Consider the following 27,122-nt stretch of genomic DNA (forward strand, 5'->3'; position numbering starts at 1 on the left):
ATCTTAGATGTTTACTAAGATCCTTCAATTATCTATTGAAACCCACAATAATATTTAAGATATCAGTAAGCTTTATATATATAAAATCATAATTTATGGGCTACTTTCAATTAGGAGGTGGCTGTCCCAAACCCTAACCCCTAAATTTCAACTTGTGAAAATGATATTGAATAATTTTTTGCAAATTTTTCCATTCTTGTTTTAAAAAAAATATTTTTGTTTTTTAAAAAAAAATGAAGTTAAAAAAAATATTTATTTTATATTTTATTTTTAAATCATGAAACTTTATCTAAAAAAACATGTCCCGCATTTTCATGTCACTACCAAAACAGTGAATGTTGTAGTCCATTGGCTGAGACTGATTTTAACCACACTCCTACATTTTTGATCAGGAAATATTCCTGTGTCCCTCTCTCTCATGTGCTATATGGTGAGTAGATTGATCCCATCATTTTGAGGTAAATGTGTTCTAAAGTCTAAAAATCTGTGTGTAACTTTAAGGAATGTCACTACCAAACTCATTTTTTCTGCTATTGAGTATTTTTTTTGGGATGTTATTCCATAAAATTTAGTTGTTATATGTGTTCAACTGTTCTGACCAGTGATGGCTAACCATGTGCTGATTAGCATCTTCGAGCTAGGCTCAAAAGTTATCTAAAATTGTCACTACCAAAACAGTCACAACCGAAACATTTTCTTGAAGTTTCGGTTGTGACATTGTTTTGGTAGTGACAAAAGGGAACACATAATCCTTTATTTGGAGGAATAAACTACATTTTAGTACAGTTATGCAAATAATTACTACTGTAGTATGTTTTAGTAGTGTTTTAGTATGCAATATTCTGTTAAAATTCTGTAATGTGATGAGGTTACAATGAATTACTTAAGGTTGCAGTCCATGATACTAGCTTAGGTGTAAGGTTGTTGTCAGTAATGTTAATTTCTATGATTAACTTGGCAAGGAGAATGACATAAAACACCAACATGCCTAAAAAAAATAGAAAAACTACAACAGAGAGACAGAGAGAATACAAACAAAGGTTGAGGGAAGACCCAGTGAAGTACGAGGAATACTTAAGGAAAGAAAATGAAAGAAATAAGAAACGAAGGGAAGAAGGAAAGTTGAAGAGTATCAGTGAATTATCTGACAGGGAGCAAAGACATGTCAGAAAAGCATGGAGGAAAAGACAGAAAAGACACAGGATGATGGTGAAAAGACAAAAAGAGATGGAGACATTTTGCAGGGCTTCCACACCACCTAGCACTTCCAGTGAGGGTGATCAGACACCAGTACACACACACACACACACACACACACACACACACACACACACACACACACACACACACACAGTTCAGTGGTTCTGGAGATTTATCTGAATGAGGAAAATTATTCTGAAATTAATGTATTATGTAAACACACACACACACACACACACACACACACACACACAGAGTTCAGTGGTTCTGGAGATTTATCTGAATGACTCATAAACAAAATGTTGAAAATGTGAAAATAAAACAAAGTGGTTCTGAGTCTACATTGTAAGTTGTTGTTTTTTTAGGAAGAAAAATCTATGAGCATACCTCTTCTCACTTGCACCTCAAGACCAAAGTATAGAATAGCTCGAGGTGTTCTTATAAGATATTTACTGTCAGATGTGTGTCTGCTATATGTACTGACTGCATATGTGCATCATAGTTATTTATTTATATTAACATAAAATGTGGACAGTCTGATTCAGCCATGGCAAACTAATTATTGTGGTCACTACCAAAACATTACTGTCACTACCAAAAATGTGCAGTCACTACCGTAACATGGGATGTTTTGTCAAAAATAAAGTATATTGAATTATCAACTAAGATGTTATGATAGTGTTTGGTTCAATGCATATTAATACTAATGAATCCTTAACTTTGAAATCAGTACGATAAACTTTATGCCTTCTACAAAGAAAGATTGGGTTCAAAATACAACAAATCTCATAAATCACACTTAAAATATTATTAAAATTATAATCTTTATTGATTTAACCAGTAAAAATATTTTTTAAAAATAGAAAAAATATATATTTATAAGGTAGATGTAAACAAAATCTTAATAGGTCATTATAAGCCTTCTTAATAAATTATTTAATATTGTGTTTCGGTAGTGACAAATTTGGGGAGAAGGAAAATATTCCAGCATTTTCTGAAAATACAATATGAGAATTAACTGCACAATTACTAGAAAAGCATACCTTGGATATTATACAATTTGCATACATGCAAAATTTGTGGGAAAAAACAAAAAAATTTCAAGATGTTTCCAACTCTGACTTTGCACCAATTCTGTAGAATGGCCCATATATGTATATATATATATGTATATATATATGTATATATGTATATGTATATATATATATATATATATATGTATATATATATATGTATATATATATGTATATATGTATATGTATATATATATATGTATATATATATGTATATATATATGTATATATAGTATATATATATATATATATATATATATATATATATATATATATATATATATATATATGTATATATGTGTGTGTGTGTGTGTGTGTGTGTGTGTGTGTGTGTGTGTGTGTGTGTGTATTTGTTGTGATATTTTGTGTGTTTGTGTGTATGGTTTGTCATGAAAATGTCTCGTTAAAAGAAAATCAAGGACCACAATGGAAATAAGCTAATGCAACTTTATTGTGTTATCCTTGAAAAATAAGTTGTTGCAATGTTGTATTACTACTTTTTATGTCAAAAAAACTCACACCTTTTATTTTCATTTACATAAAAAAGTAATCAACCTTGACGAACGTCCGTAAATGAAAGTGTTTCTTGAAACATCAACTGGTGCTTTTTGGACGTCATCAGGTTTTTGTTTGAGTTTATGTCCTTTTTGAGTAAGGGTGGATTTTTGAGTGCACTGTCATCACAGTATGACACACCCATAATACCCACATAGGCCAAAGTACTCTTACTTTAGCAGGCTTTTCAATGGCCAACTAAGACATTTCTGAATTTCTGATTTTTTTTTTACCATCCTGTGTATCCAAGTATACAACATGATCCAAGAATGTTACTTTCTGTTTTATATTTAGCTTTGCTTTGCATGAATACATTATCATACATTTAGGCATCTAAAAATGGGCATACACAAGACAGAGTTGATAGTGAACACTATTTCTAGCAGGTAATATTGAATGAGAAATTAGAATTCCCTAATAGGGAACCCATGTATGTATCCAATATACAACCCCAAATCAGAAAAAGTTGGGACACTGTACAAATTGTGAGTAAAAAAGGAATGGAATAATTTACAAATCTCACAAACTTATATTTTATTCACAATAGAATATAGATAACATATCAAATGTTGAAAGTGAGACATTTTGAAATGTCATGCCAAATATTGGCTCATTTTGGATTTCATGAGAGCTACACATTCCAAAAAAAGTTGGGACAAGGCCATGTTTACCACTGTGTGGCATCCCCTCTTCCTTTTATAACAGTCTGCAAACGTCTGGGGTATGTTTTACAGAAAGAGTGATTTATTCAACAAATTGGTTTAGGCTATTAAGAATTTGGTGCAGAGAATGGGCATTAGTGTTTCAACAATTCAGAAAAACTGGATGCATTGTGAAATTATTTAGCCCAAACAACCTGCGCTTCTGGCTCTGAGGCTGGCTTATCAGGTAAAACAGACAGAAGTGTGAAGAGGTTCCTTCTGATTATCAAATTTGGGCAACTGGTGAACCCGACCACATCTTCAATAAGGAGGAATTTGTGGAGATGAACTGGAAATGTAAGGACAGAGGGAACTTGTGAAAACCCCCCGAATGGTTTAGGATTATACTGAGTTTTAACTGAATGTTTAGCTAAAGCTGTGAGTTAGTAAACAAGCTCTCGGCTCTTCCTGGAAGTCAAGGGAGTATCTAAGGTCAATACTTTCAAGTATGAGGATATGAGATGGTTAATTCAGACAGAATCTCCTCCAGAAATTGAAGTGTTAACAATCATTTAACATGTATTTCATTTTATTTTATTTATGTTTATAACATGCAGAAGTTACACAAATCCATTAATTCACTGTCTCTCACATTTTCAAATATATAAACAATTCTTCAAATTCAAACATGATAATAATATTTTTTTGCAATCAAAATGACCAGTTGATTATTATTATTTTTTTGCCTGATTAATGAAATGAGAAGAACTAATGCTTCTTGCAGAATCAAGCAGCATTTTATCACAAGGGGTTGTGAAAATAAAAGCGATACAAAGTGACAAATGTAAACGCATCATGTTAAAGGTGAAGTTGAAAAAAAAATTAACAGTTGGGGAAAAAAAAGAGTCTTGAGTCAGAGTATGTCTAATGCAGTGAATTTGAGGGCAACACCCAAATGTTTACATTAAAGTTGAAGTAATTACAAATAATGAATGTCTCTACAGGAGATCTTGCAAGTTTATCATGCAACTTGATGAATTACATTTTTATGATCAGATTAAGTGACAAAGCCATTCTGAATGTGAGTTGCAGCAACTTTGGGTGGCAGCGCCAAATGGAGACAGTGAAAGATAACAACTCTGTCAGTAACCGCAACATCTCACGTTTTTGTCTAGTGTGGTAAAATACTAGCCTCTCTACGACAAATGTACAGTCTACAAAAATAGTTTTCACTTGACGAGCAAGCACAATGCCGATATGGGTTAGAAATGAAATAGGAGAAGGGTCATGGAAGTTAACAGAATAAGTTGCAGAATCTTTTTTTTTTACCATTAGTGCAAAAAACGTTAGTCAAAAGTGCATTACGACCCAGAATGCAATGAAAAGAGTGCAGAGGGAATGATTTAGCAAGACTTTATTAAGTCTTACACGTAATCGTGTTTAGTCGTCCTTTGGAAACGTAACTTTATTGTCCTCGGGGACAATAAAGTTACCTTGACCTTGTCCATGGGACAATCCTCCCAACTATCTTCTCATTCATTGCATTATGGTTATCCACTGAAATTTGAATTTATATGTTGATCTCTGCACACTGTAAGAAAAAAAAATTGGTAGAAAAATGTAAAAGGTCTGGCTACACGACATTTTAGGTCTTCTGAAACTGGAGAAGATCAAATTGTCACTTAGGGGGTCATCTGGCAGGTTCTATACTCAGTGGAGACCACTACTTAACTATCTAGATAAGCTGCCAGCTCGGGAAGTCTCTTTGTAGAGTCCCACTGTATGGTTACACTCCAACATAACAGATAACAACAGATAACTTGCTTTGATGACTGAGGAGTAAGCAGCAATTGATTGATATTTACTTTGTACAGTTAATGATTAGCACTAGCACCTTACATTGGTATTTTTAATTATTACTGTGTAGGTATAGGTGTATATAAATGTATGTATGAGTACATAGTTTTTTTTTTGTTTTTTTATGTTTAAGTGGATCATGGGTCTGGGGAGGGGGAGGGAGGCGGGCTGTTGTTCATTTAAGTTCATAAAAAAGAAAAGACATTGTATTCTTGGATGCACTTTATGTCTGTCTCTTGCACTTGATAAATAAAAGTTATATATATAAAAAAAATTGTAAAAGGTACTGGTAATTATCCATTACGGACATTTCTTTTAATCCTAAAACACAACACAATGCGTAATTCAAAATACAGGTACAAAAAAACCCTGTGAAAATTATTATGGAAAATCCCCTCATTAACAAAGTATTGAGCTATTTTACAGACTTCTGTATCTCTTGATTGTGCTAGTTTTAAATTAATGATTATATTTTAGCCTACATACCATTATTGTTCAAGATTAACATTAAGATTAAGATTAAGTATTAATGTTACTTTAGTAGCAATGCAACTGTAAATTGATTAGTAATTCAGGCACTAGAGGTGTAAAAACACCTTCCTGTGTGATGAAGAATACAAAAAACTGAAGATGTTAAGATTGAGAGAAGGGGAGGAGTTGTGAAAATGAGTGGAATGGAATGGAATAAAATAAGGTGAAACAGTTACTGTGAGCACAGATAGAAGGCAAAAGTGCAAGAACTGCAATGGTAAGTCATTTTCTTGAATGAACACTCTTTGTATACATTTTTATATATTATTTATATGGGCTTTTTTTCACAGGGGAAATCAGGATCTATAAGATTTGTTCTGTTGATGACTCTTCTCTTTGAGAGTGGCAGCTTCTTAACAGTGGAGAAAGGTAATGTTTAATTCAACAATATATTTATGTTGAAATGTCCTAATTTTACACTTTAAGGGTTTATATAGAAATCAACCCCATTGAACCTTTTTTCTATAAGAGTGTAATTAGCCCCATGTACCCCAATAACAATAAACTATAAGGCAGATATTGTTAACACAAAACACGTGACCACAATATATATTGTGTATATTGTTTATATAGATATTACCTGTTTTGAGTAAACATTGACAGCATTAGTAGATTATCAGACTTATATATTACAAGTTACACTTCAAACAGACAAAGAAAATGATCCACCTATATTTTAAAAGTGCCATATAGCTTAAAATAGTCTTGTGTGTGACTCTTTCATTTAGGTTTTGATGTTGACCATACTAATGCCACTTCGTGGTGCAGTATGCCTGAAGCCTGTGATGTGCATGGCTTCACTGATTGGTTCAAAGTGGGCCGCCACTGTGTCAAATACTTCTACAGCCGTGCTAACTTCACTGAAGCCGAGGTAGGTTATAGCACTTTTTTAAAAAATAGATTGTTGCATTGTTACACTAAAGATATTTAGTTTCAATTATCCTTCACATTATTACCTCCACCATTAAAAAAAAAAAAAAAAAAAAAAAACGTGTTGAAAAAATGTTGTGTATAGTCATTAAATGTTCTTGTTTCATACTCAGTTCAAGTGTAGGTCCAAAGCCCCTGGTGCACATCTGGTGTCAGTGCATAAAAGAAAGGATAATAATTACTTGCTCTGCCTTGTGAAAAAATTTAACCCAAAAAACCTGCGCATCTGGCTCGGAGGCTTTGAATTCTTCAAGGTAAAAAGACAGTCTGAAGAGGTTCACAAATGGGAAGAGCAAAGAGAAATTATTGAGTTGTTGTCATTTTCTGTTTTGCCTTGATGAATTGACATGCATCCACTAGTTTCTCACTACCCAAACAAACACCTTCTGACTTAATTTCTTTAGTTTTTTTTTTTTTTTTTAAACTTCTTTCTCAATTTCTCAGTCTGGTAAATTTCTTTGGATTGATGGTTCCTACTGGAATTATCAAACTTGGACAAGTGGTGAACCCAACCACATGTACACCAGCACGGAGGAATGCGTGGAGATGAACTGGAAAGGTAAGTATGGAAAGAAACTAGTTAAAAAAAACCCGAATGAGTTATAGGATAATCACATTAAATTTAAACTTGATGTTTGGCTAAATGATTTATTATAGTGATATTGATGAAGGTACATTTCACTTTCCCTCACATTTTCAGAGGTTGGCAAGTGGAACGACGACTCTTGTGGTGTCAAGAAAAACTACATCTGCGCTTTCAAATATAACATGCGGAAAGAAGACCAGGAGTAGATGGAGCAGTTTTATCTGAGTATCATCCCATAAAACTTTCTGAATTAAAGTATTTTCTATGCATCAACATAAAAACTTAAAAAAAAATAAAAATAAAAACAATTCTTCCTTAAAATGATAATAAAGAACTTTTGCAATCAAAATGATCTGTTGATTTTATTGATTTATTGTTTGTCTGATATATAATTTTGTAAATATACATTAAAGGAAAAGATTACTTTAAATTCACTAACCTTAATCTAACTATAGTTTATATGCTTGTGTTGGAAAATAAAAGTGGTTTATATCAAATTTATTATAAATAGATAACTCAAGGAAAACTTGAATACTTCAAAGTCATGCACCTTTAGTCAAGTTTTAAATAAGTTGAGGTTTCATTAGATAGAATTATGTGTGATATGAATTCACAATCCCCATGTGGTGAAAATCAAGTTTTTAATGTTGTTTATGTCTATGTGGTGTTTTTAATATGCTTTAAGACAAACCATGTACAAATTCATAAGTCAACACTATTGTTGAGTAACTGCAGTGAACCAAAGACAGTCTCAAAAACGCGGTTTGAAATCGCTGGTGTTTCTGGCGTCAAATTGCCTTGTAACCAATCACGTCAATGTGTGATCATCAACGAGTGGATCTCTGAGCTGGAGTGAGTGAGTGGGGGCGGGTCTAATTTGCATATTCATAAAAGCTAGAACGGCGTATACTAAATAAGGCAAGGGAGTTGCATTCAAGCTATTAAGGTATACACAATTCAAGGAAAAAACGTTTAATTGTATCATTTTGGTGATCAAAGATGAGTTTAAAGGGATCCAATGAAAATGATTACCTATTAATTGTCATTTAAGTGAAATTACTGAACTTAAATAAACGAGCTTGATAAAAATGATCATTCTAGAAGAAAATTTCAGATGGCACTTAGAGGCTTTTGCATCTGAACTCTTCACATATAAATGTGACCCCTAGGGGCACTCTAAAGTGCACAGTTTGAAGACCTAAGCTAGTAAATCCCAAACAGCGCTCCCCTTCAAACTATCTAGGCAGGTTATGTCCAATGAAGGAACAGAAATGGGACTGATGTAATCAAACAAGTAACTTTATTAAACACTAGACACAATATATACAGCAAATATTCCCCGTAGGTAACAGTAAACAAAATCTACAATAAAAAATAGTCACAGTGAATAAAAGTCTCATAATAAATGAGTTACAATAATACAATAATAGGCTGCAGTGAATAAAGTCGATTAAATAAATACTGTTCACATACACACACACTCCAACACTGCAAGAGACACTTCACACCAAATAGGCGTTTCACACTTCACACTAGTGAGCACTGCAAAATAAGCACTGTCCTCACAGGATACAGATATTGCACAATGCCCATAGGCCGAATAAGGTGATATGACTATTGCCAAACAAACAGGCAAGCAAAAACAAACAAACAAAACATTTAAGTCAGCAGGCTATCACTGGCAGGCCTCCACCCTAGGCCAGTTCCAGGTCCAGGTCCGCACAGGACAGTGGTAGCAGATTTCTGAGGCACACACATCATACATACATCCAAATAAATAAAAATAAAATAAAACAGAATGATTAAACCCAGGAAAAACAGTGGCTAGTTGGACAGACGAAGGCAATCCTCCTGTAATCACAAGCATAAATGGTTTATGATACTATGTTTGATAGCATCGTGACAGTCTAAATCAATATTAGATCTCTGATTGAAAGATAACAAAAAAAAAGGGGGTTAAATGAACTTACGTTTTTGAAACCAGCCTAGATGAATTAGAGCTATTGCACCGTACCAATAAAGTTTAACGGTGTGGATGACTAATAGCTGTGCACACTCTTGCCAATGTTGCTTCTATTCACAGGCAATATCAGACAGAAAACAATCAGCGCTATGTCAGTCGTTCTCATATGGCAACTCATCTGCGCCTAGAGAGCGCGCGCTATTGAAACGGGTCTCAGGTGCACAGAATTGAATGGCTGTGTGGTGTCAGAAACACAATTTAGCAACCCAGTTCCATTCATTGGGGAAACACCTTTAACCTCAGGGCTGTTGGGGAATTGCAATGAAATTTTAGGACTCTTTCTAAACACAAGGATTATGTTTCATTACGCTATCAAGTTATGGGTTTACACTGTAACATTCATATTTGTGCAAGTAGAGCAACAGTTGGATTTTTGCGTTTCCTTAAAGACGACTAAACGACTGTACCATCAATTTTGACCTGGAGGAGAATACCAGGGATACCGGCACTGTGTAAACGTGATAAACAATGTAAACATATTAATAAGAACAGCTGGTGTGTGGGATCAATATACAAGTCCACAAAAAAAAAGCAGTCTGGTACGTTTTGAGATACAACAAACAGATTTTTCTGAGTTATTGTCTTACTTTTATCTGTATAAAGTTATGTAAAATAAAAAGGGTTGTTGAGAAATCCACATAGACGAGACTATATAATTCGGCAGTGATTTATATTATAATAATATAATAATCCTTTTCTTCAACAGAGTCCAAAATTCAAAGTTTCAATATTCAGTGAAATCACAGAAGCAGTTTACATTTTTAAATGAAAACTGCTTTCTTGACCATCAAAATTTTAAATATAATTTGTATTCCAACAAGGCCAGTGTGTAGGCTATAGGCTATCCCTTCTACAAAGCATTCATGAGCATGAGCATTGCACTGAGCTAAGACTGATGCATGCTGGGATGGGAGGGGTCCTCTAGCCACGCCTCTCACTGTTACTTTGTTTATGCAGGCTTGACAGCCTGAATTAGGTTCGTCGTCTGTTATAGCTTGAGGAAAATATAGAAGGAACAGCTGAAGGCTGGAGCACTAATATAGATGGTCCGCATTTCCTCTCCATATTTAGTAGCATATATTTGGTTTGAAGAATAAAATTAATAAATTGGTACGTGCCCTTGCATTTATTTAAAAATGACTGATCAGGCCTATGTGATAAAGTAAAAAAAAAAAAAAAAAAAAAAAATTCAAAAGCTCAGTTAGTTTCGATAAGAAAACGAATAGTTTAACCGTCTAAACACAAGAAGGGAAAGGGAAAAGGTCAGTTATTAAAGATCACATTCCACACATTCAGGGAAAGAAAAGGTTAGGTTCGGCACTCCTACGTAAATCTAGGGATTATAGGGTATTTCTCAAAGGCAGGCATGAGCATGCTACACTTTCCATAATATTCTTTTTTTTTTTTTTTCATATAGGCTACTTATTAAAAACTTGCACGCACACATCAATCCTCACAAAAGCATCATCCATTACATCTTGACAAAAGAACAGGAATGTGCCCGGAGCGGTTTGTAGCCTATGCACGACCACAGAGGGGCTGAGTTAAACTACATTTCCACAGGACACACCTATTACCGACAACATAATTTACAGCCCTGGCACACGGTTAAATCCTACATTTACAACGGAAACGTCCATCATATTGATAGCATTGTAAGTACGCTTTGATCTTTCTCTATATCGCCTATCATCGTTGTTAAAATTCCGGAAATAATCTAACGCAGAAAACGCGAATGCTTCTCTTGTACAAAGTCGTTATTGTTGTTGTGTTTTTCATTTTGTTATTTTATTTTAACCAGGCGCCTAAAATGAGGATAGTTTGACAAACATTGTCTTGCAGATTAGCAGTTTGCATTCCCCGTTGCTTTTGGTGGCTGTTTGATTGGAAGCATGCATGGTTTCCGATTAAACCAAAATCGTACAATCACAGACAGACACATTTGCGTCTCTTACTTTCGTATGAAGTGACATTAAGTCGTCACCTGAATGTTTAATTCATTTGATTACTCGACATAACTAAATCTAATTAGTTTTAATTACGTGCATTCGCTAGTAGCGTAAAGATGAAATTGATGCAGATTAGTTAGCTGCAATTTATAAGGGCGTGTCCCAATCGCTGAACAGTGCACTAAAACCTTTTGTACTCTGTCCAGGCTATTTAATTAATTAATATATAGGCCTACACCGTATTGTAGGCTACCATACTTAAAGGGATAGTTCACCCAAAAATGAGAATTCTGTCATAATTGAATCACCCCCATGTTGTTCCAAACCTGTATGAATTTCTTTCTTCTGCTGAACACAAAAGAAGATACATTTTGAAGAATGTCGGTAACCAAACAGTTGATGGGCCCCATTGACTTCCATAGTATTTTTTTTCTCATACTATGGAAGTCAGTGGGGTAATTTGATCAAATTTTTGGAATTTGTATCAAATTTCATACATCTTAACATGATTTTTCTAAAACTTATGAATTGTTACTTATGAAATATAAATAACAATTTAAATGTTATTCGTACGTTTACTTTATAAAAAATCATTAAAGATTTATACGTTCCTTGACCTGAAGGTGGAGATTTTTTAAAATACTACAAATCTTTTTACTTGCTAGAAATTATGAACCATCAATCAGAGGGCAGAAGGCATGCAGAAGATTGTGTACAACAGGTTTTTCAGCAAAGTTTCGATCATGCTGATAATTTAGAGGCCTTGATCAAATATGATACCGTAGGCCCAAAAGCTGTTTTAACCAGTTTAAGACAATATGCTTGTTTCTAGAACTCTGGTTAAAACAATAAGGTTATTGTTTTAATGTAATATGTGTTCAGAATCTATCTGCAATATTAATAGATCATTTCTCAAACAGATGCTGAGTGTTTGGACCTTCCTAGCAGCTGCTATTTGTGCAGGTATGACAACATGTGCTTCTTACACACTAAAATAATCTTACTGAAGATGATTCTGCCAGGACATGTAATAAATTTAGTTCTTTAGAATCACAGTTGAATCATGTCATGCGTTATAAGACATATAAGACAAAAAAAGCAGTATATACATGATTCTAATTGCCCAGCAGTTCTAAAGAACTCCTACTCATCTTGTAATTCTAAACAACATCTCTAGAATATGAAACAACAAAACAAAAATTGTCTCCCTCAGTGCCAGTCTCAGCAATATCTCGAAGGGATCTAATCCATGGCCGTCAGTTGTTTCTGGATCTTCCTGAAAGGACAGCGAGGTTGGATTTTACCTCTGCTGATGAGAGAGATCACTTTACTATCTGGGAACATAGAAGCCTCTCTGTCTTGCCCAATAAACCCAGTAAAGGCCAAGTGAACAGCGCTAGTCATGGCTGGTCTTTCATAATCAGACAAGTTACGTTTGACGACGAGGGAACCTACACCCTGCGCAATCACTTTGGTTCAACCATCTCCAGTTATACAGTGAAGGTCAAGAGTGAGTAGTAATTTAAACCTCTATCTCAGAATAATATCTCTGTGACAGTCCACATATCCTCCCTGTTTTTTTTTGTTTTTTTTCAGCCAACAGGGAAATCATTGACCGTATAGCAGGTGAAAAACTGACTATACCACTGCTAGGACTCAAGCAGAGTGATGCCACGCTTTGGTTTTACAGCAATTATTCATCTGTCATCCTGGTGGAGGGTGGAGTTCCAGTGGGCAAGAAATACCCAGACTATATCAACCGACTTAAAGTGACCAGCGATATGATCCAGGTTCTCAATGTCAATGTGTCAGATTTGGGCAGATACGAGCTCACCGATTATAAAGGCAGACTTGTCTCAAACAACACAATGGTACTAGTGGGTAAGAAAAGACTTTCTTCAGTATATTTTAAATTTGTACACACACACACACACACACACACACACACACACACACACACACACACACACACACACACACACACACACACACACACACACACTTTTTACTGTTACTATTTAAATGGGGACATTGCATAGACTTCCATAGTTTTGCAATTTGCAGCTAGTAATAAATACTATAACTGTACCAGAAAACTTTCTGCATTAAAAAAAAAAAAAAAAAAAAAAAAATGCATTTACTTTATTTTTATAACGTTTTTACAAATGAGGACGTCCCCAAAATGATTTATTTTTGTCAGGTTTAGCTCACTTCTGGGTACTTGTGTTAAAGGGGTCCTATTATGCCCTTTTACAAAGCTTTGATTTTTTTGGGGGGGGTGTAATAGAATATGCTTTTATGCTTGATAATTCAAAAAACATATTTTCACATATTTTACATTGTTACAGCACCTCTCTTCCCAGTCTGGCCCGAACGTCTGCCTTTTAGTTCTGGTTTTGGTTTGCTCGCTCAGTGTGTTGTGATTGTGTCACGCATGGTTGTAGAACACACAATGATGAGGAATAGGTTCAGAAAGGTCTTTAATAATCCATACGAATAAATTCAGATACAGGCAGGCAAACAAACACAACACTGGCAAAAACGAGACTGCACCAAGAACACTGAAAAGACAAGAACTTATATACTGATGATGATAAGGGAACACCGCTGAACAGAATGACAACTCATATTAGTAACCAAGATAGGGTGACCACCTGCTAATAAGCCCAAGGGGGGACAAGGGGTATGTTTCTGAGGGACAATGTGGGACACTGCCTGGCGCGGCGGTGCCCCCACCCCACGGGCAGACTCACTGATAGTGGTTTACCCATTTCTAGCACATACCACCTTACATGGTAATAATGCCCTATTCCCCTAAACATGAGTAATTGCTGATGTATGCTCATGAATAGGCCAACCAATGTGTATTTTTTTTCTAAATAAAGATTCATAATATTTTGAACATTCAATGAATTGACAGATGTACTTCCACTTACTATTTAATTTTATTTATTTTTCATTACAATTGATTCACTTTAAATAAACTATAATATAAAATTATAGGATTAACAGGAATTGTAGTTGCTCAACACCACAGGAACAGTAATATATTTAAAAAAGTATTTAAAAAAAAATACGATTGACATCGTATTCCTCTCCATGTCCGATTGAGAAGGACGTTTTGCAAAGGTCACAAAAAGCCCTCTCGGTATCCCCCTCAACACCTTTCAGCCACAAATATTCATTTTCCCAGTCTTTCTTGTACCCACACCTTCTCTTTTTAATTGAGGATGGCGGTGCCTCTCAGACTCGGTCTCTTTCTCGAATTTTTCGAATTGGAAAGCGCGCATCTAAAAGTTCCTTCCCAGTGTGTCTGGTATGCGCGTGCGTGCGCTGTCATGACAACAACGAAAAAGTTGACAACAACCTAGTCATCAGCAGTTCAACTGAGGGGTTTGTGTGGCAACAATAGCGTGCTGAAATGTCAAGTAATGTTCGTTTGTCTGCTTGGGGCTCGAGGATATATAGAGCGACCAACTTTTTTTTGAGCAAGCATAGATTATGCGTGACACGGTCTCAATTTGCGGGACGCATGAATTGGGCTTCAAACGCTGTGCGCGCACGCGCTACGCGGGACGGGTGGTCACCCTAAACCAAGATGACAAACAAGTGGCGGGAACAGGACCTTATGAATACTAACTAAAAGTCAGTGAAAGTGAAACTTAGACCAACTATAACCAAAATATCCCTGAAAGATTGGCACCCCTTAACTAGTGTTAGTGAAATGTCACGCAAGCTCTACTCAGATGCAAATATTAAGGATGGCATCAATATCAAACCAATCCAAGCCTGATTCAGACTTAAGAATGTTAACAAACAAGAGGATCATCCAGAATGGATTTCATGCACTGACTTTGCAAGCAGGGATTTCACAGGACATTTCAGAGACATTTTTTTTTTCTTATACATTTTAGATACGATGTTATACATCATTAATCATGATATTTGTCTGAAAACTATGGCAATACAAACAGTAATTGATCACAAAACGCTGCTTAATTTTCCTTGCAAAAGCGAGAGCTTAAAATTGACTTACTACCACAACAAAATTAACAATTCTTCTGACTCGCACACAGTTTTCAAAACCTTCTCTTCATAATCCTTCTCTTCCCCCTCCTTCATCAGCCCTAACAGCTAATGACTCTGCCACATTCTTCATAAATAAAATAACAACCATCAGCGGCCAGTTTTCCATGCCACAAATCGGTACGCACATCTCACCAGCTAACACACACATTCTCCCCTCCTTCTCTCTGCTCTCGGAGGCAGAAGTCTCCAAACTCCCTACTACCTGTCCGCTTAAACCTATACCCACTCGTCTCCTTCGAGCCATTTCTTCTTCAGTTGTACCCACACTCACTCACATCATCAACACTTCTCTTCACACTGGTACCTTTCCCACAGCATTTAAGCAGATTCGGATAACCCATATGCTTAAGAAACCCACTCTAAATCTAGCACTTCTAGAAAATTACAGACCGCTATCCCTACTCCCATTCGTTACTAAAACACTTGAAAAAGTCGTGTTCAACTAAGTATCGACCTTTCTTGCACAGAACAACCTCCTGGACAACTACTGTTGTGGTTTCTCTCTTTTGTGAAATCACTTCTCAGAGATCTTTGATGCCAGAAATATTAGACTTTATTTTACGACAAAGCCGAGCATCTTCTGCAGAAGATAGCTCCAGATTTTTGCTCAGCTCAGAGATATATACATACCATACATCCTTTTCCAAAGATGGTAACACACTCTATAGATATTTTTGGGTAAAGGTCTTGTACCATGTGACATATTAGAATAGAATTCTCTGCTGCAACATTCCAGGCCTTTTTTCAGGCTTTCAAAAGTCAAACCAAAGTCACACAGAGGAAATAATAGTGTACAAATATATAGCTAAATTACTTATTTTCTAAATAATAAAATCTTCTACACTACCAGTCTGATTGATGGAAAATAAGATTCTGACATCAAAGATCTCTGAGAAGTGATTTTGCACAAGAAAGAAACTACAACATTAACCACCATATCCTCCTGTCAACCTTCAAGATGAAAAGCATCTCAGGAATAGCATTCCAGTGATTCAAGACTTACCTCTCAGTTAGGTCCTTCAGGGTGTCATGAGCCCCTTTCACACAGCACGATGATCCCGGCAAATTGCCGGGAAATTGCCAGAACGCCTTCTGTGTGAACGCAAACACGACCCGGGATTGATGCCGGCATCGATGCCGGGTTGGGGACCTAGTAACATTGCCGTGTTCAGTCCCGAAACGCGCGCTGTGTGAACAAAAGCCGTAATAATGCCGTGTCACTGATGACGCTGAAGCCGGGATCGTTCGCCAGCTAGTGAAACGGTACATAATGCGCAAGTTTATGATCGAATCAGAGAAAAAAAATGCACAAGCGTAGTTTCTCGAGAGAGAAATCGCAGCTCATAAGCAAACTTAAGACGCTGTTGAGACATTACAAATCACATCAATGTCATGTGTCTTTACAGGATTTTTACGGGTTGTGTGTGAACACGAAATTTCTGATTCTGGAAAATCACTGGCAGTGTGAATGAACCAAAATCAAACGATCCCGGGTCACTTTATCCGTGTATTTTCCGGAATCTCTGTGTGAAAGGGGCTATGGAAGGGTGAGGTATCTACGTCGCAACATCTAGCTACTTGGATGCCTCAAGGCTTAGTGCTTGGACCTCTTCTCCATCTACATGTCATCACTATGGTCTGTCAATCAGAAACATGGTTTTTCCTATCATTGCTATAAGGACACACAACTCTACCTCTCATTCCAACCAGATGATCCGAAGGTAGATGCTCTTATCTTGGCTTGCCTAACAGACATTTCTTGCTGGATGAAGGACCACCACTTCCAACTCAACCTTACAAAGACAGAGCTTCTTGTGGTCTCGACCAACCCAGCACTTCATCACAACGTCTCCATTCGGCTGGGTTTGCCAACCATAACTCCATCCAGGAGAGCCAGGAACCTTAGAGTTGTGATTGACAATCAGTTAAACTTCCCAGACCACATTGCTAGAACTGCCCAGTCCTGCAGATTTGACTTATACAACATTAGAAGGATCAGGCCCTTCCTATCAGAACATGCTACACAACTCCTTGTCCAAGCTCTTGTTCTATCCAGACTGGACTATTGTAATGTTCTCTTGGCAGGCCTTCCAGCATCCACTGTCAAACCTCTGCAACTGATCCAGAATGCTGCAGCAAGAGAGGTCTTTAATTAGCCAAAAAGAGCGCACGTCACACCTCTCCTCATAAAATTGCAATGGTTGCCAATTGCCGCTCGCATCAAATTCAAGGCACTGATGTTTGCCTACTGAACAACTACTGGCTCTGCACCCCATACCTTAACTCATTACTTCAGACCTACGTGTCATCCGAAAACTTGCATTCTACAAGTGAATGGGGCCTCGTGGTGCCATCTCAAAGAGGCACAAAAATATTTTCACAGACGTTTACCTTGACTGTTCCAAGCTCGGGTTCAACCTGAGCTGCTGAGTCTTTAGCCATTTTCAAGAAACTGCGCTTTTTCTTTTTCGAAAAAATCTTTTTCGCCAACATTTCTACTGTTCTTTATAAAAAAATGTGCTGCGCTAGACTAGTTGGGACTGGTCACGGCATTTGCATTTTGTTGCCCTATGTTGTTGATTTGACTGGTTCTATTGCTCTCTTCATTTGTAAGTCGCTTTGGATACAAGCGTCTGCTAAATTATTCGATGTAAATGTAAATAAATACTGTTCTGTTGCACTTTCTATTTATCAAAGAATACTGAAATAAATCTTGGTTTCCACAAAAATATTGAGGACAACTGTTTTCAACATTTTAACATTTAAAAAAAGTTTCTTGATCACCAAATAGGCTTATTAGATGATTAAAAAGTTCGTCGAGACAAACTTTAAGTTGGCTTGAGAAAGCCGGACCAGAAAGTTTGAAGAAGTTTAAAGTAGTTTAAAGTAGTTTGAAGGTTAAATTAGTTTAAAGTAATATTATTATTATATGATTATACGATTGATTAATCATATGATTATATGATTTCTGAAGGATCCTGTGACACTGAAGACTAAAGTACTGATGCTGAAAGTTCAGTTTTGCCATCACAGGAACAGTACTATTAGTATAAAAAATGTATTCCTGTGTCTGTGTTTTGCAGGATTATTCTAGAGATTTATGATGCATGCATTAGTAACCACTATTATGTTTTTTTCTTGTCTCATCTCTTCAAATGTTTCATGTAGATCAACATGAACGTAAAGCTGGTGAGGGTTTTTTAGCTCTACTGCTGCTTGGCATTCCTACTGGAATCTGCTGCTTCTGCTGCAGGAAAAGAATCTGCAATAGGTGCCGGACCACCAAATCACAAACAGTGGAGTCCAACAATACTGTACCAGTGTCCATACCTTGCAGCAACACAGTGACCAATCCTGTAGGTCCTATAGGTCCTGGAGGCCCTGGCCAGGTAACATAAATGTGAAGATTCTGTCTCTCTCTCCCTGTACTTTCCTGTATATATAAATAAGCACGTCCCAGCCAGGTTCGTCACTTATTTAGTTCCCCTGGAAACATTTCCGTTGTGGTCTGTGTAATTTGCAGCGCGTTTCTGTATTTGGTTGTGTTGTGAGTTTTTGGAGCACACGTGTGTTGTGAAACTGATGAAGGTGTTTTCTTAATTTGTGGGTGTTTTTTTCTATTTGCAAGTTTTGTTTTTCTATTTGCATGTGCTTTCTTCAGTTGCTGTGCATTGAGCTGTCTCGGCCACCGTACAAAAATGTATAAAAATAATAATAAATAACAACAAATTATTTTTTAACAGGATCATGCCAAGCAACATTTATAGATTTTAGTCCCTGTAGCTACTGTACATTGTAATGAATATAAATCATTTGTGGTTTCTGACCAAAGGGCAACATCGCTGGTTATCCGCCTCATCCAGATCAAGGACAGATTCATTATCCTCCACCAACAGTGTGGAGCGGACAACCTGCTATTTCTCCAAACCCTGTGAGTTCACATAGACAGAGATTTACATTTACTTTTATTCATTTAACAGATCCTTTTATCCAAGGACAAATAAAGAATGTTACAACACAAGCAGATGATCCTAAGGAAGCAGTAACTTTTTTATAGCAAAACTTTATTTTACTCAAAGTGCTTGATTACCTAGAAAAATAATGGAAAAGCAGTGCAGTGGAATGCAAAATGTTCTGGGTGAACAGACCTTTATAAGCTGGTTTGGCTGGTGGACCGGAATAGGCATGCAAACTTAAAGGGTTAGTTCACCCAAAAAAGAAAATTAGCCCATGATTTACTCACCCTGAAGCCATCCTAGGTGTATATGACATCCTTCTTTCAGACGAATACAATCAGAGTTATATTAAAAAATACCCCGGCTCTTCCAATCTTTATAATGGGCGCAATGGGTATATTTTCTTGGAAGTCCATCAGAGTGTATCCATCCATGATAAAAGTGCTTGAAACGGCTCTGAGGGGGTTAATAAAGGCCTTCTGAAGTGAAGCGATGCGTTTGTGTAAAAAAAATATCCATATTTAAAACTTTATCGACTAAAATAACTAGCTTTCAAGTTCAATGGTTTCTCTTTTGGCGTAAGTCGACTTGCGTATGGCCATCTGCCGGAAGCTAGTTATTTTAGTCGATAAAGATCACATCACTTCACTTCAGAAGGCCTTTATTAACCCCCCCGAGCCGTTTCAAGCACGCGTATCATGGATGGATACGCTCTGATGGACTTCCAAGAAAATATACCCACTGACTCCCCTTATAAAGCTTTGAAGAGCCAGGACATTTTTTAATATAACTCTGATTGTATTCGTCTGAAAGAAGGATGTCATAAACACCTAGGATGGCTTGAGGGTGAGTAAATCATGGGCTAATTTTCATTTTTGGGTGAACTAACCCTTTAATGCCAAAATTCAAGATATGCTGGTACACCTTAAACCAACATGAATTCCATGCTTATTATGCTGGTTTGCATGAGGAACCAGTATACCACACAAAACTTGATGCCAAAATTGATGTACTTCTTTTCCTTGCTGAAAAGAATATATATATATATATATAATATTATTTTTTTATTTTTTTAAGTGAGGGTTATATGTGCACTCTAAACTGAAAAAAAAAAAAAAAACGTTTTGTGCATGTTCTCTTTTTAAGGGCTTTCCTCCAGCGTATGTGCCTCAAAACCCTGTCTATCCTCCTGACTTTGGACCTGGAGTTCCCCCCGCTCAGCCTCCACCGTGGGATGCCCCTCCAACCCAGTACAACCCATCTGCACCTGTGGTACATCCAACATATGTTGCAGTTTTATTTAATTTTTTTTCATCCTGCATGTTAACATTTCTGTTTGTTTATTTTTACTCAAAAGTTTGCAAGTGAATATGTAAAAGACAAAAAGCAACACTAATTAGTTAAGCCAGGATTAGGCCATAGTTTAATAAGGACATATAAGTAGCTTTTATAAACGTCCCTTTGAAAAAAAAAAAAAGTATGCACATTAAGTCATTCTTAGTGTGCATGTGCTTGTTTGTGTATATTTTTGAACATGTTTACACTCTGTGTCCTCAGAACTATACGCCAGTGATGTACAGCGCTCCTCCTGGGCCTGAAGCCGCAGGGTTTAAGATGAATGAACCGCCTCCCACCGCACCACTGCTCACACCTCAACCTGAGGTAAAGCTTACACTTTTTGTCACAATCTGCGAAATCATTAAACGGGTAATGATAATTTTATTGTTTTCCCCCCCTACTTGTGAGTAAACGTTTTGGTGCAATCTTGCAGTGTTGTTTCTAAGTGTACAATACTCAAATGTTCCCGAAACTGTCCATTCCTTCTATGACAGCCTTTTTGTAATGTCTGCATTCATTGTGAGAAATTTTTAAACATAATGCAGAAAATGTGCCCAAAATTGCTTAAAATGCTCACTGACTCTCTGTCTCACTCTCTTACCCCTCTTTTTCTAGTCTCACCAGTCTGCTATGACCAGCGTTTCCATGAATATCCTTAACTCCGGTGAATCTAGTGTCCAGTTTGACATAAACAAAGGAAAGTCTTCTGGCAGCAACTTCCTTTAGATACTCCAACATCCTGAATTATCACTGTAAGAGAAACAAACACTTAGCTGTTGATTAGATTCCTACAAAACTCAAGCCTTTAAAAATAACTTTTTTTTTTAAATAACCTTTGATATTTTGAAAGGACAGGACATTGTTCTCACTGTGGTTAAATTTCAAATTTTAACTTTTATATTGATGAATACCTCAAACAGATCAGTCAGTGATGGTCATTCTCACTGTAAACAATAATAATAATTTATGTCTGGAGAATTAATAGGACTTAAAAATTGCTACTGCTATTTTTTCCTACCTCTTAATGTCACTCTCTTGGTGTTTAGTAGTAGGAAAGAAGCTGTTGAATGATACCAATGATACATATTTTACAGTTAGAAAGCTACCACCAGATTGTCAGCCAAATGTTTACATATTATACTCATGCTACAGGGACAAAAATATGAGGATTTGCCTTCTAAATGGGCTTCCAACGACACCCATTGCTGAAAGGTGTGCATATTGAAGCAGCAATGCAATATCCATAGACAAACTGGCAGGCATGTAATGGCCTTTTCTGAAGCTCACTTTCAACGGGACGGTTTACCCAAAAAATTAAAATTCTGTTATCATCTACTCAGCCCTCATGTCATTCCAAATCTGCATGACTAGAAAATAAAAGAAGATATTTTGAACTTTTTTTTTTTGTCTATACAATGAAAGTTAATGGGCATCAATAGTGTTTGGTTTCCATCATTCTTCAAAATATCTTGGGGTTCCACAGAAGAAAGAACTGGATACAGGTTTGAAATGGCATGAGGGAGAGAATTTTCATGTTTTGGGTAAACTATCCCTTGAAGGTGACACTAAGCTACCATTTTCACTTTTTCCATCCAACAGTCAGCCTTAAAAAAGCCATGTTCTACACTTTTGTGCAGAACTATATAGAATAAGCCATTAATTTAGTATGTTTTTGTACAGGTGTCCCTCTACTCTACAACATATATATACATTCTTATTATTTTTTCCAACTTTTGCTTTGTACATGCTTACCCCTGTCTCTTGAGAGGCATCTAGTTTTACAACTAAAAAACGGTCTTATGTAACTAAGATATACAATGTTATTTTTACCTGCTTAAAGAGCACATAGACCCCAGGAATTAGCTTCATATGCAACATCTTTACAGGAGGTGTGTGTATGTATATATATGTGTGTGTGTGTGTATATATATATACACACTCATATACGCACACACATAATTAATTTAACACATGTACACATTACTATTTAATATGCATGTTAGTGAATTCAAATGTATTAATGTAGGCCTACTGTTTTAGTGATTTTTCTAAACTAACACGAATAGCCTCTTTTCTGCATTTGCTTAGGGAATTTTCAAAGTGCTGTTAGCTGGAATTAAACAACAACTGCCTCAAACCAAAAAACATTTATACTTGAGTCTTGAATATGCATAAAATGTTATAGTGATGTAGTTTTATATTATAAGGTAAACATTGTACTTGCTCAATTCAAATGGCCTTCATATCACAATGGATATAGAAATATAAAAAGGCCTACCATTGTTCTGAAGTAAAATACTGTTATCAATTTCTGCCAACATGACTGTTTTTCTTACTGTTTATTATTCATATTACATGTTCTCTGTATGTTTTATTTTCTCAGACATCTAGAGCCAACTGGCAATGCCTTATTCATTGTTATACTACAGGGCTGTTGAATGCTTGAATCTGATTGGTTGAAGAACGTTCTAAGGTGTGCATTATTTTCAGGGAACCGCACGGCTAAAGTAGTTCCAGGCAGGTCTTGACTGCATTACAGTTCCATATCACTTCGCGTAGTTAACTGTAATAACGGAAAATAGGATACAATTCATAACAAGAAAAAACATTTAGCCCCATGCGCTTGATCTGCAATTTTCACAATCAATGGAAACACGCAGTTTAATTTTAATAAATAAAGTATATTCCTATATAATCAATAGAAAATTAAACTGAATATAGGCTAAATAAATGGATAGTCCTGCAGCATGGATTTTTATTGCAGATAATATAACAAATAAATAATTATTGATAGGCCTTAGGCTACTTGTTAAAAGGCTTTTTTTTTTTCATTTATTTGGCTAGTCTACTGTCATCTGTCAATAATAGAAAGAAAAAAAAATGAACGAATTAATTAAAACGAATTGAATTAATAAATAAATAATAATATTGACGCACATGCTTTTCTGTCTCATTATTGCAACATCTCTCTCTAATAACTGCATAAAGCCGAGCTGAGGACACACTTTAAGGCCGGTTATGAATGTAATTTGATGACTGATCATGCCCAAACGCGTGTTCAGCACGTTCAGTCTGTGTTCAAAGTCGGTGTTTAAAATCTGCTGCGATGAATACAGTCAGAGAATGTGTCAGCTAGTCGTGTGTCCCCAGCTTTAGTCTGCTATCAGTGGCTCAAACCTCCGTTACTAACTCTAAAATTATGTTTTGGAATTAGCAACGGAGGCATTGGATTAGATGCGTAAGAAATTAGTCCTACGTACAAGAGCGTTTTAATGACAAAACTTTACAAACGTCTTGAAATACATAATCTGAACAATGTTTCGAGGTGTGGTAACTGTAGTATAAGCGGAATAATTGACTTCAGGCCGTTGAATTATTAGAAAAATAATGCACACCCGAGGTGTGCTTCGCGTCGTGACCGCATTACCACCTCGGGTGTGCATTATTTTTCTAATAATTCAACGGCCTGTCGTCAATTATTCCTTACTTATATGTTGCATTATCGGTAAAGTAATTTTATTTTATTGTTACGCTTTAAACTATAATAATAAGAATGACAATAAACATGACTATATTGTAATAAATATTCATGCTAAGCTAAATTTCTAGCACATAGCTAGAATCGAGCATGTCCAGGATTGTATCAAAATAGACATTGCAGCTGCGATTCTCTTTTTATTCCTGAGGTTTCAATAAAGTCAGCATAACAAGAAAGATTCCTCTGGATTCAGCCAGTTGAAGGGGGTATGTAGAATAGGGTATAAAAAAGAAATAATTTTTTTTATAAAATGGAGTTTCTGGAATTTGAGCAGAAGATTTGCATCTGGTTCAGATTAAATGCAGAGACCAATTTTTCAGTTCGTGATTTCTGACTTTAGGGATTCATTTCAGGCCTTTTCTTCTCCTAACGAGCCATATAAAAATGTAGTGGATTGTTCTCATGAAGAATTCATTTATTGGACAGGTTTTGTTAACAAATGTATTATAATGAACTGATTAAATACATTTTGTAATGTTGCCCTGTCCATCATATCCATGAATAAATTACAAAGCAACAAAAACAAGATTATTTAAATGCAGCGTGAAGACATTTTGCAGTTCTCTGAATCTTAAAAGCCCCAGACACTGTAAAATGAACTTTTCTCTGTGTTTGAACATTCAGTATTTGTGAACAATTAGACCCCTAAAGGCCAATTCACACCACACAGATAAACGCCAACAAACACGTTTGTTGGGTTTTGTCCCCGTCTGCGTCAGGTCAGGGTTTGTTTTCACCTGACCGCACATGTTCAATCAGGGTTTTGACATGTGTCGAAATCCAATGGCCAACGTTTGTGGGATGTTAATTGGCCTTTAAATGCCAGATCCAGTTGTGCTATGGGACCAGTTTACTTGATAATCAATAATCTTTTAACTAACTCTTGAAATATTAATGCACTTGTGGTTGTATTGCGGGGGGTATCAAGTCACAATAACATGCTGAATTCTATCCTTGGATTTACAAGAGAAATGGAAATTAAAGTTACATCTGGTCTGGTGAGGGTTTCCATATCATTCCATTTTGCTTTTCTCCATCTCTCTTAGTCGTCTCTCCAGCATCTTGATTTTGTTTTCGAGGTGCGTATCTGGCTTTGCAGATGTTGCACCTATTCCTAACAGGACACAAACACACGCCAGGCCTGCTAATCTCATCGCTGTGGTTTCTGCAGAGGCTCCAGTATCACTGAGAATCAATCCAAACATGCCAATGGCAAAGGTGACCTTCAGCAGCCACAGAGCCTGCCTCACAGCACCCACAACCAAGCGCAGGATGAAGGATAATATCATGTAGGCCACAACAGCCAGAAGGGCCCACTGAGTGACAAAAATCACTCCCTCCGGAGTAACTTTTTGGAAAGGTAGCTTGGCTAGATAGACACATGGAAAAATGTACATGTTAGTATGTGCTTTGGTTTAAATGCATTTTAAGTAAAGATCTTTTTTTTGTAAAATTACCGTCAATTCCTGATGATTCCAAGATTTCCGTAACATACTGGATGACCGTGTTAAGAGCTGATGCCACTGCATCTGATAGCCACTTCACACCGCTTTGTAGAAACTGGTACCCATAAATAAAATACAACAGTGTAAATGTTTTTCCAGAAAAAGAACAACTCCACAGAACAGCACAAAGTCATCCAAAAAGCACCATTATGTAGTAATATCATATACAGGTAGCCCTGGAAAAGTATTTGGACACTACTCTTAGAACTGTATGAATTTCACTGCATTATCAAATTATCAAACCATATCTGCAAAGCAAATGACACAAGTTCTGCTTTTCTCAGAACTAACCTCACTTTTCTTAACCACTTTAAACTGGTGTCAAAAAGCTGGTGTCAGAGTCATTTCACTGATATTTCAGATCACTTCAAGTTCACACAGCTGGTTTATCAAAGTAACCCCATGTTTTCACATTACCTAACCTATGAAACATCAGGTCTGGTTTGACCACCAGAAGGTTTCCAAATATTACATTGATTTATTTGCTTTTAAAAACTAATACACCTACTAATACCCCAATACCCCCCCCCCCCCCCCAAAATAAAATAATAAATAAGTAAATGCATACTTTGTTTCTCATATAGCCAGCATTATTCATTGTAGGCCTACATGCTGTTTATGAACTAAATAGAGATATAGATACCAAAAAGCATTTACAAAATGGAAAATTCTGTAACAAAAGACGGATTTTCCACAATATCAGCTCACCTTGAGACACAGATTGACTCTGTTTTCGCCGACTGTAGAGACTATGCAACTGTGTGCTTCCTCCGACAAACTTGTGATGATGGACCGCACATTTTGCAGGGGACCAGATTGCTTGTCCCATTCGAAAGAGTGACACAATGGTATAAACTGATATGAAACTGAAAGTATAAGTGTTGTAAAATATAAACACCGACCCATTTTAAAAAGGTCACGTTAACTAGTCTACTCTTAGACAACGCTGGCGCAGAATTATTATGCGTGAGGAAAATGTTCTTCTCAAACGACGTGTTAAAGAAACAACTGGAAAACAACTGAACTGGCAACACAGTGTCCTACACAGAAAGACTCAAGACGCTGAATTCAGGCGTCTCCGCTTGGGGATTAGTATTAAGTTTTGGATGGGCTTTTTCCGTATTAGAGTCAGATACCTAGTCTTACAAAAGATGCTAGCTCTATCCACCAATAATAATAGTGGTTTACTAAACTAAGTAACTAGTAATGAGGTTTACTAAACTAATCCATGAAGCGTTAATTTTCCTCGAGCAAATGCCTGCTTCCTCTTTCCTTTCTGGAAGGAGGGGCAACCCTGCCGCCTACCGATGACTAAAGAGACTGTACGGTTTACATCATTCATAAAAAACGA

At 36.3% G+C, this 27,122-nt stretch overlaps 3 protein-coding genes across 4 annotated transcripts; 2 read left to right on the forward strand and 1 right to left on the reverse strand.

The window, feature by feature from the left end:
* The first annotated feature begins 5,997 nt into the window (after positions 1-5,997).
* On the forward strand, positions 5,998-7,718 carry LOC307151908 (lectin-like). The gene is made up of 6 exons (XM_079860155.1): positions 5,998-6,074; positions 6,148-6,226; positions 6,586-6,728; positions 6,901-7,041; positions 7,232-7,346; positions 7,488-7,718. Exons 1-6 carry the CDS (start codon positions 6,072-6,074, stop codon positions 7,577-7,579), a joined length of 573 nt encoding a protein of 190 aa, XP_079716281.1. The 5' UTR covers positions 5,998-6,071; the 3' UTR covers positions 7,580-7,718.
* Positions 7,719-10,820: 3,102 nt separating this feature from the next.
* LOC307174035 (uncharacterized protein) lies at positions 10,821-23,665 on the forward strand. 2 transcript variants are annotated; one of them, XM_079897683.1, is made up of 10 exons: positions 10,821-11,051; positions 12,266-12,308; positions 12,559-12,855; positions 12,942-13,226; positions 18,603-18,823; positions 19,267-19,365; positions 20,537-20,662; positions 20,948-21,052; positions 21,344-21,480; positions 21,881-21,959. In XM_079897683.1, the coding sequence occupies exons 1-9, from the start codon at positions 10,917-10,919 to the stop codon at positions 21,452-21,454; spliced, it is 1,422 nt and encodes a 473-aa protein (XP_079753809.1). In that variant the 5' UTR covers positions 10,821-10,916; the 3' UTR covers positions 21,455-21,480; positions 21,881-21,959. The 2 variants fall into 2 exon arrangements, with proteins under 2 accessions (XP_079753809.1, XP_079753808.1); XM_079897682.1 differs by having other exon boundaries at positions 21,344-23,665.
* A 1,005-nt stretch (positions 23,666-24,670) lies between these two features.
* Positions 24,671-27,034, reverse strand: tmem109 (transmembrane protein 109). The gene is made up of 3 exons (XM_079897722.1): positions 26,480-27,034; positions 25,724-25,826; positions 24,671-25,635 (listed from the first exon to the last, which is right to left on the reverse strand). The coding sequence occupies exons 1-3, from the start codon at positions 26,675-26,677 to the stop codon at positions 25,280-25,282; spliced, it is 657 nt and encodes a 218-aa protein (XP_079753848.1). The 5' UTR covers positions 26,678-27,034; the 3' UTR covers positions 24,671-25,279.
* Between the last annotated feature and the right edge of the window lie 88 nt (positions 27,035-27,122).

This window comes from Squalius cephalus (assembly GCF_949319135.1).
Source record: "Squalius cephalus genome assembly, chromosome: 2".
NCBI lineage: Eukaryota > Metazoa > Chordata > Actinopteri > Cypriniformes > Leuciscidae > Squalius > Squalius cephalus.

What these genes read in the sequence shown, in the direction of transcription:
- LOC307151908 (XM_079860155.1), top strand. An exon ending in GAGGCTTTGAATTCTTCAAG is followed by an intron (nt 7,042 to 7,231) that starts GTAAAAAGACAG and finishes TCAATTTCTCAG; the next exon opens with TCTGGTAAATTTCTTTGGAT. An exon ending in CGTGGAGATGAACTGGAAAG is followed by an intron (nt 7,347 to 7,487) that starts GTAAGTATGGAA and finishes TCACATTTTCAG; the next exon opens with AGGTTGGCAAGTGGAACGAC.
- LOC307174035 (XM_079897682.1), top strand. Translation starts at nt 10,917, where the DNA reads ATGCACGACCACAGAGGGGCTGAGTTAAACTACATTTCCACAGGACAC. An exon ending in CAACACAATGGTACTAGTGG is followed by an intron (nt 13,227 to 18,602) that starts GTAAGAAAAGAC and finishes TGTTTCATGTAG; the next exon opens with ATCAACATGAACGTAAAGCT. An exon ending in CTGCTATTTCTCCAAACCCT is followed by an intron (nt 19,366 to 20,536) that starts GTGAGTTCACAT and finishes TCTCTTTTTAAG; the next exon opens with GGCTTTCCTCCAGCGTATGT.
- tmem109 (XM_079897722.1), bottom strand. Translation starts at nt 26,677, where the DNA reads ATGGGTCGGTGTTTATATTTTACAACACTTATACTTTCAGTTTCATAT. An exon ending in GAGTCAATCTGTGTCTCAAG is followed by an intron (nt 25,827 to 26,479) that starts GTGAGCTGATAT and finishes TATGGGTACCAG; the next exon opens with TTTCTACAAAGCGGTGTGAA. An exon ending in GGAATCATCAGGAATTGACG is followed by an intron (nt 25,636 to 25,723) that starts GTAATTTTACAA and finishes GTGTCTATCTAG; the next exon opens with CCAAGCTACCTTTCCAAAAA.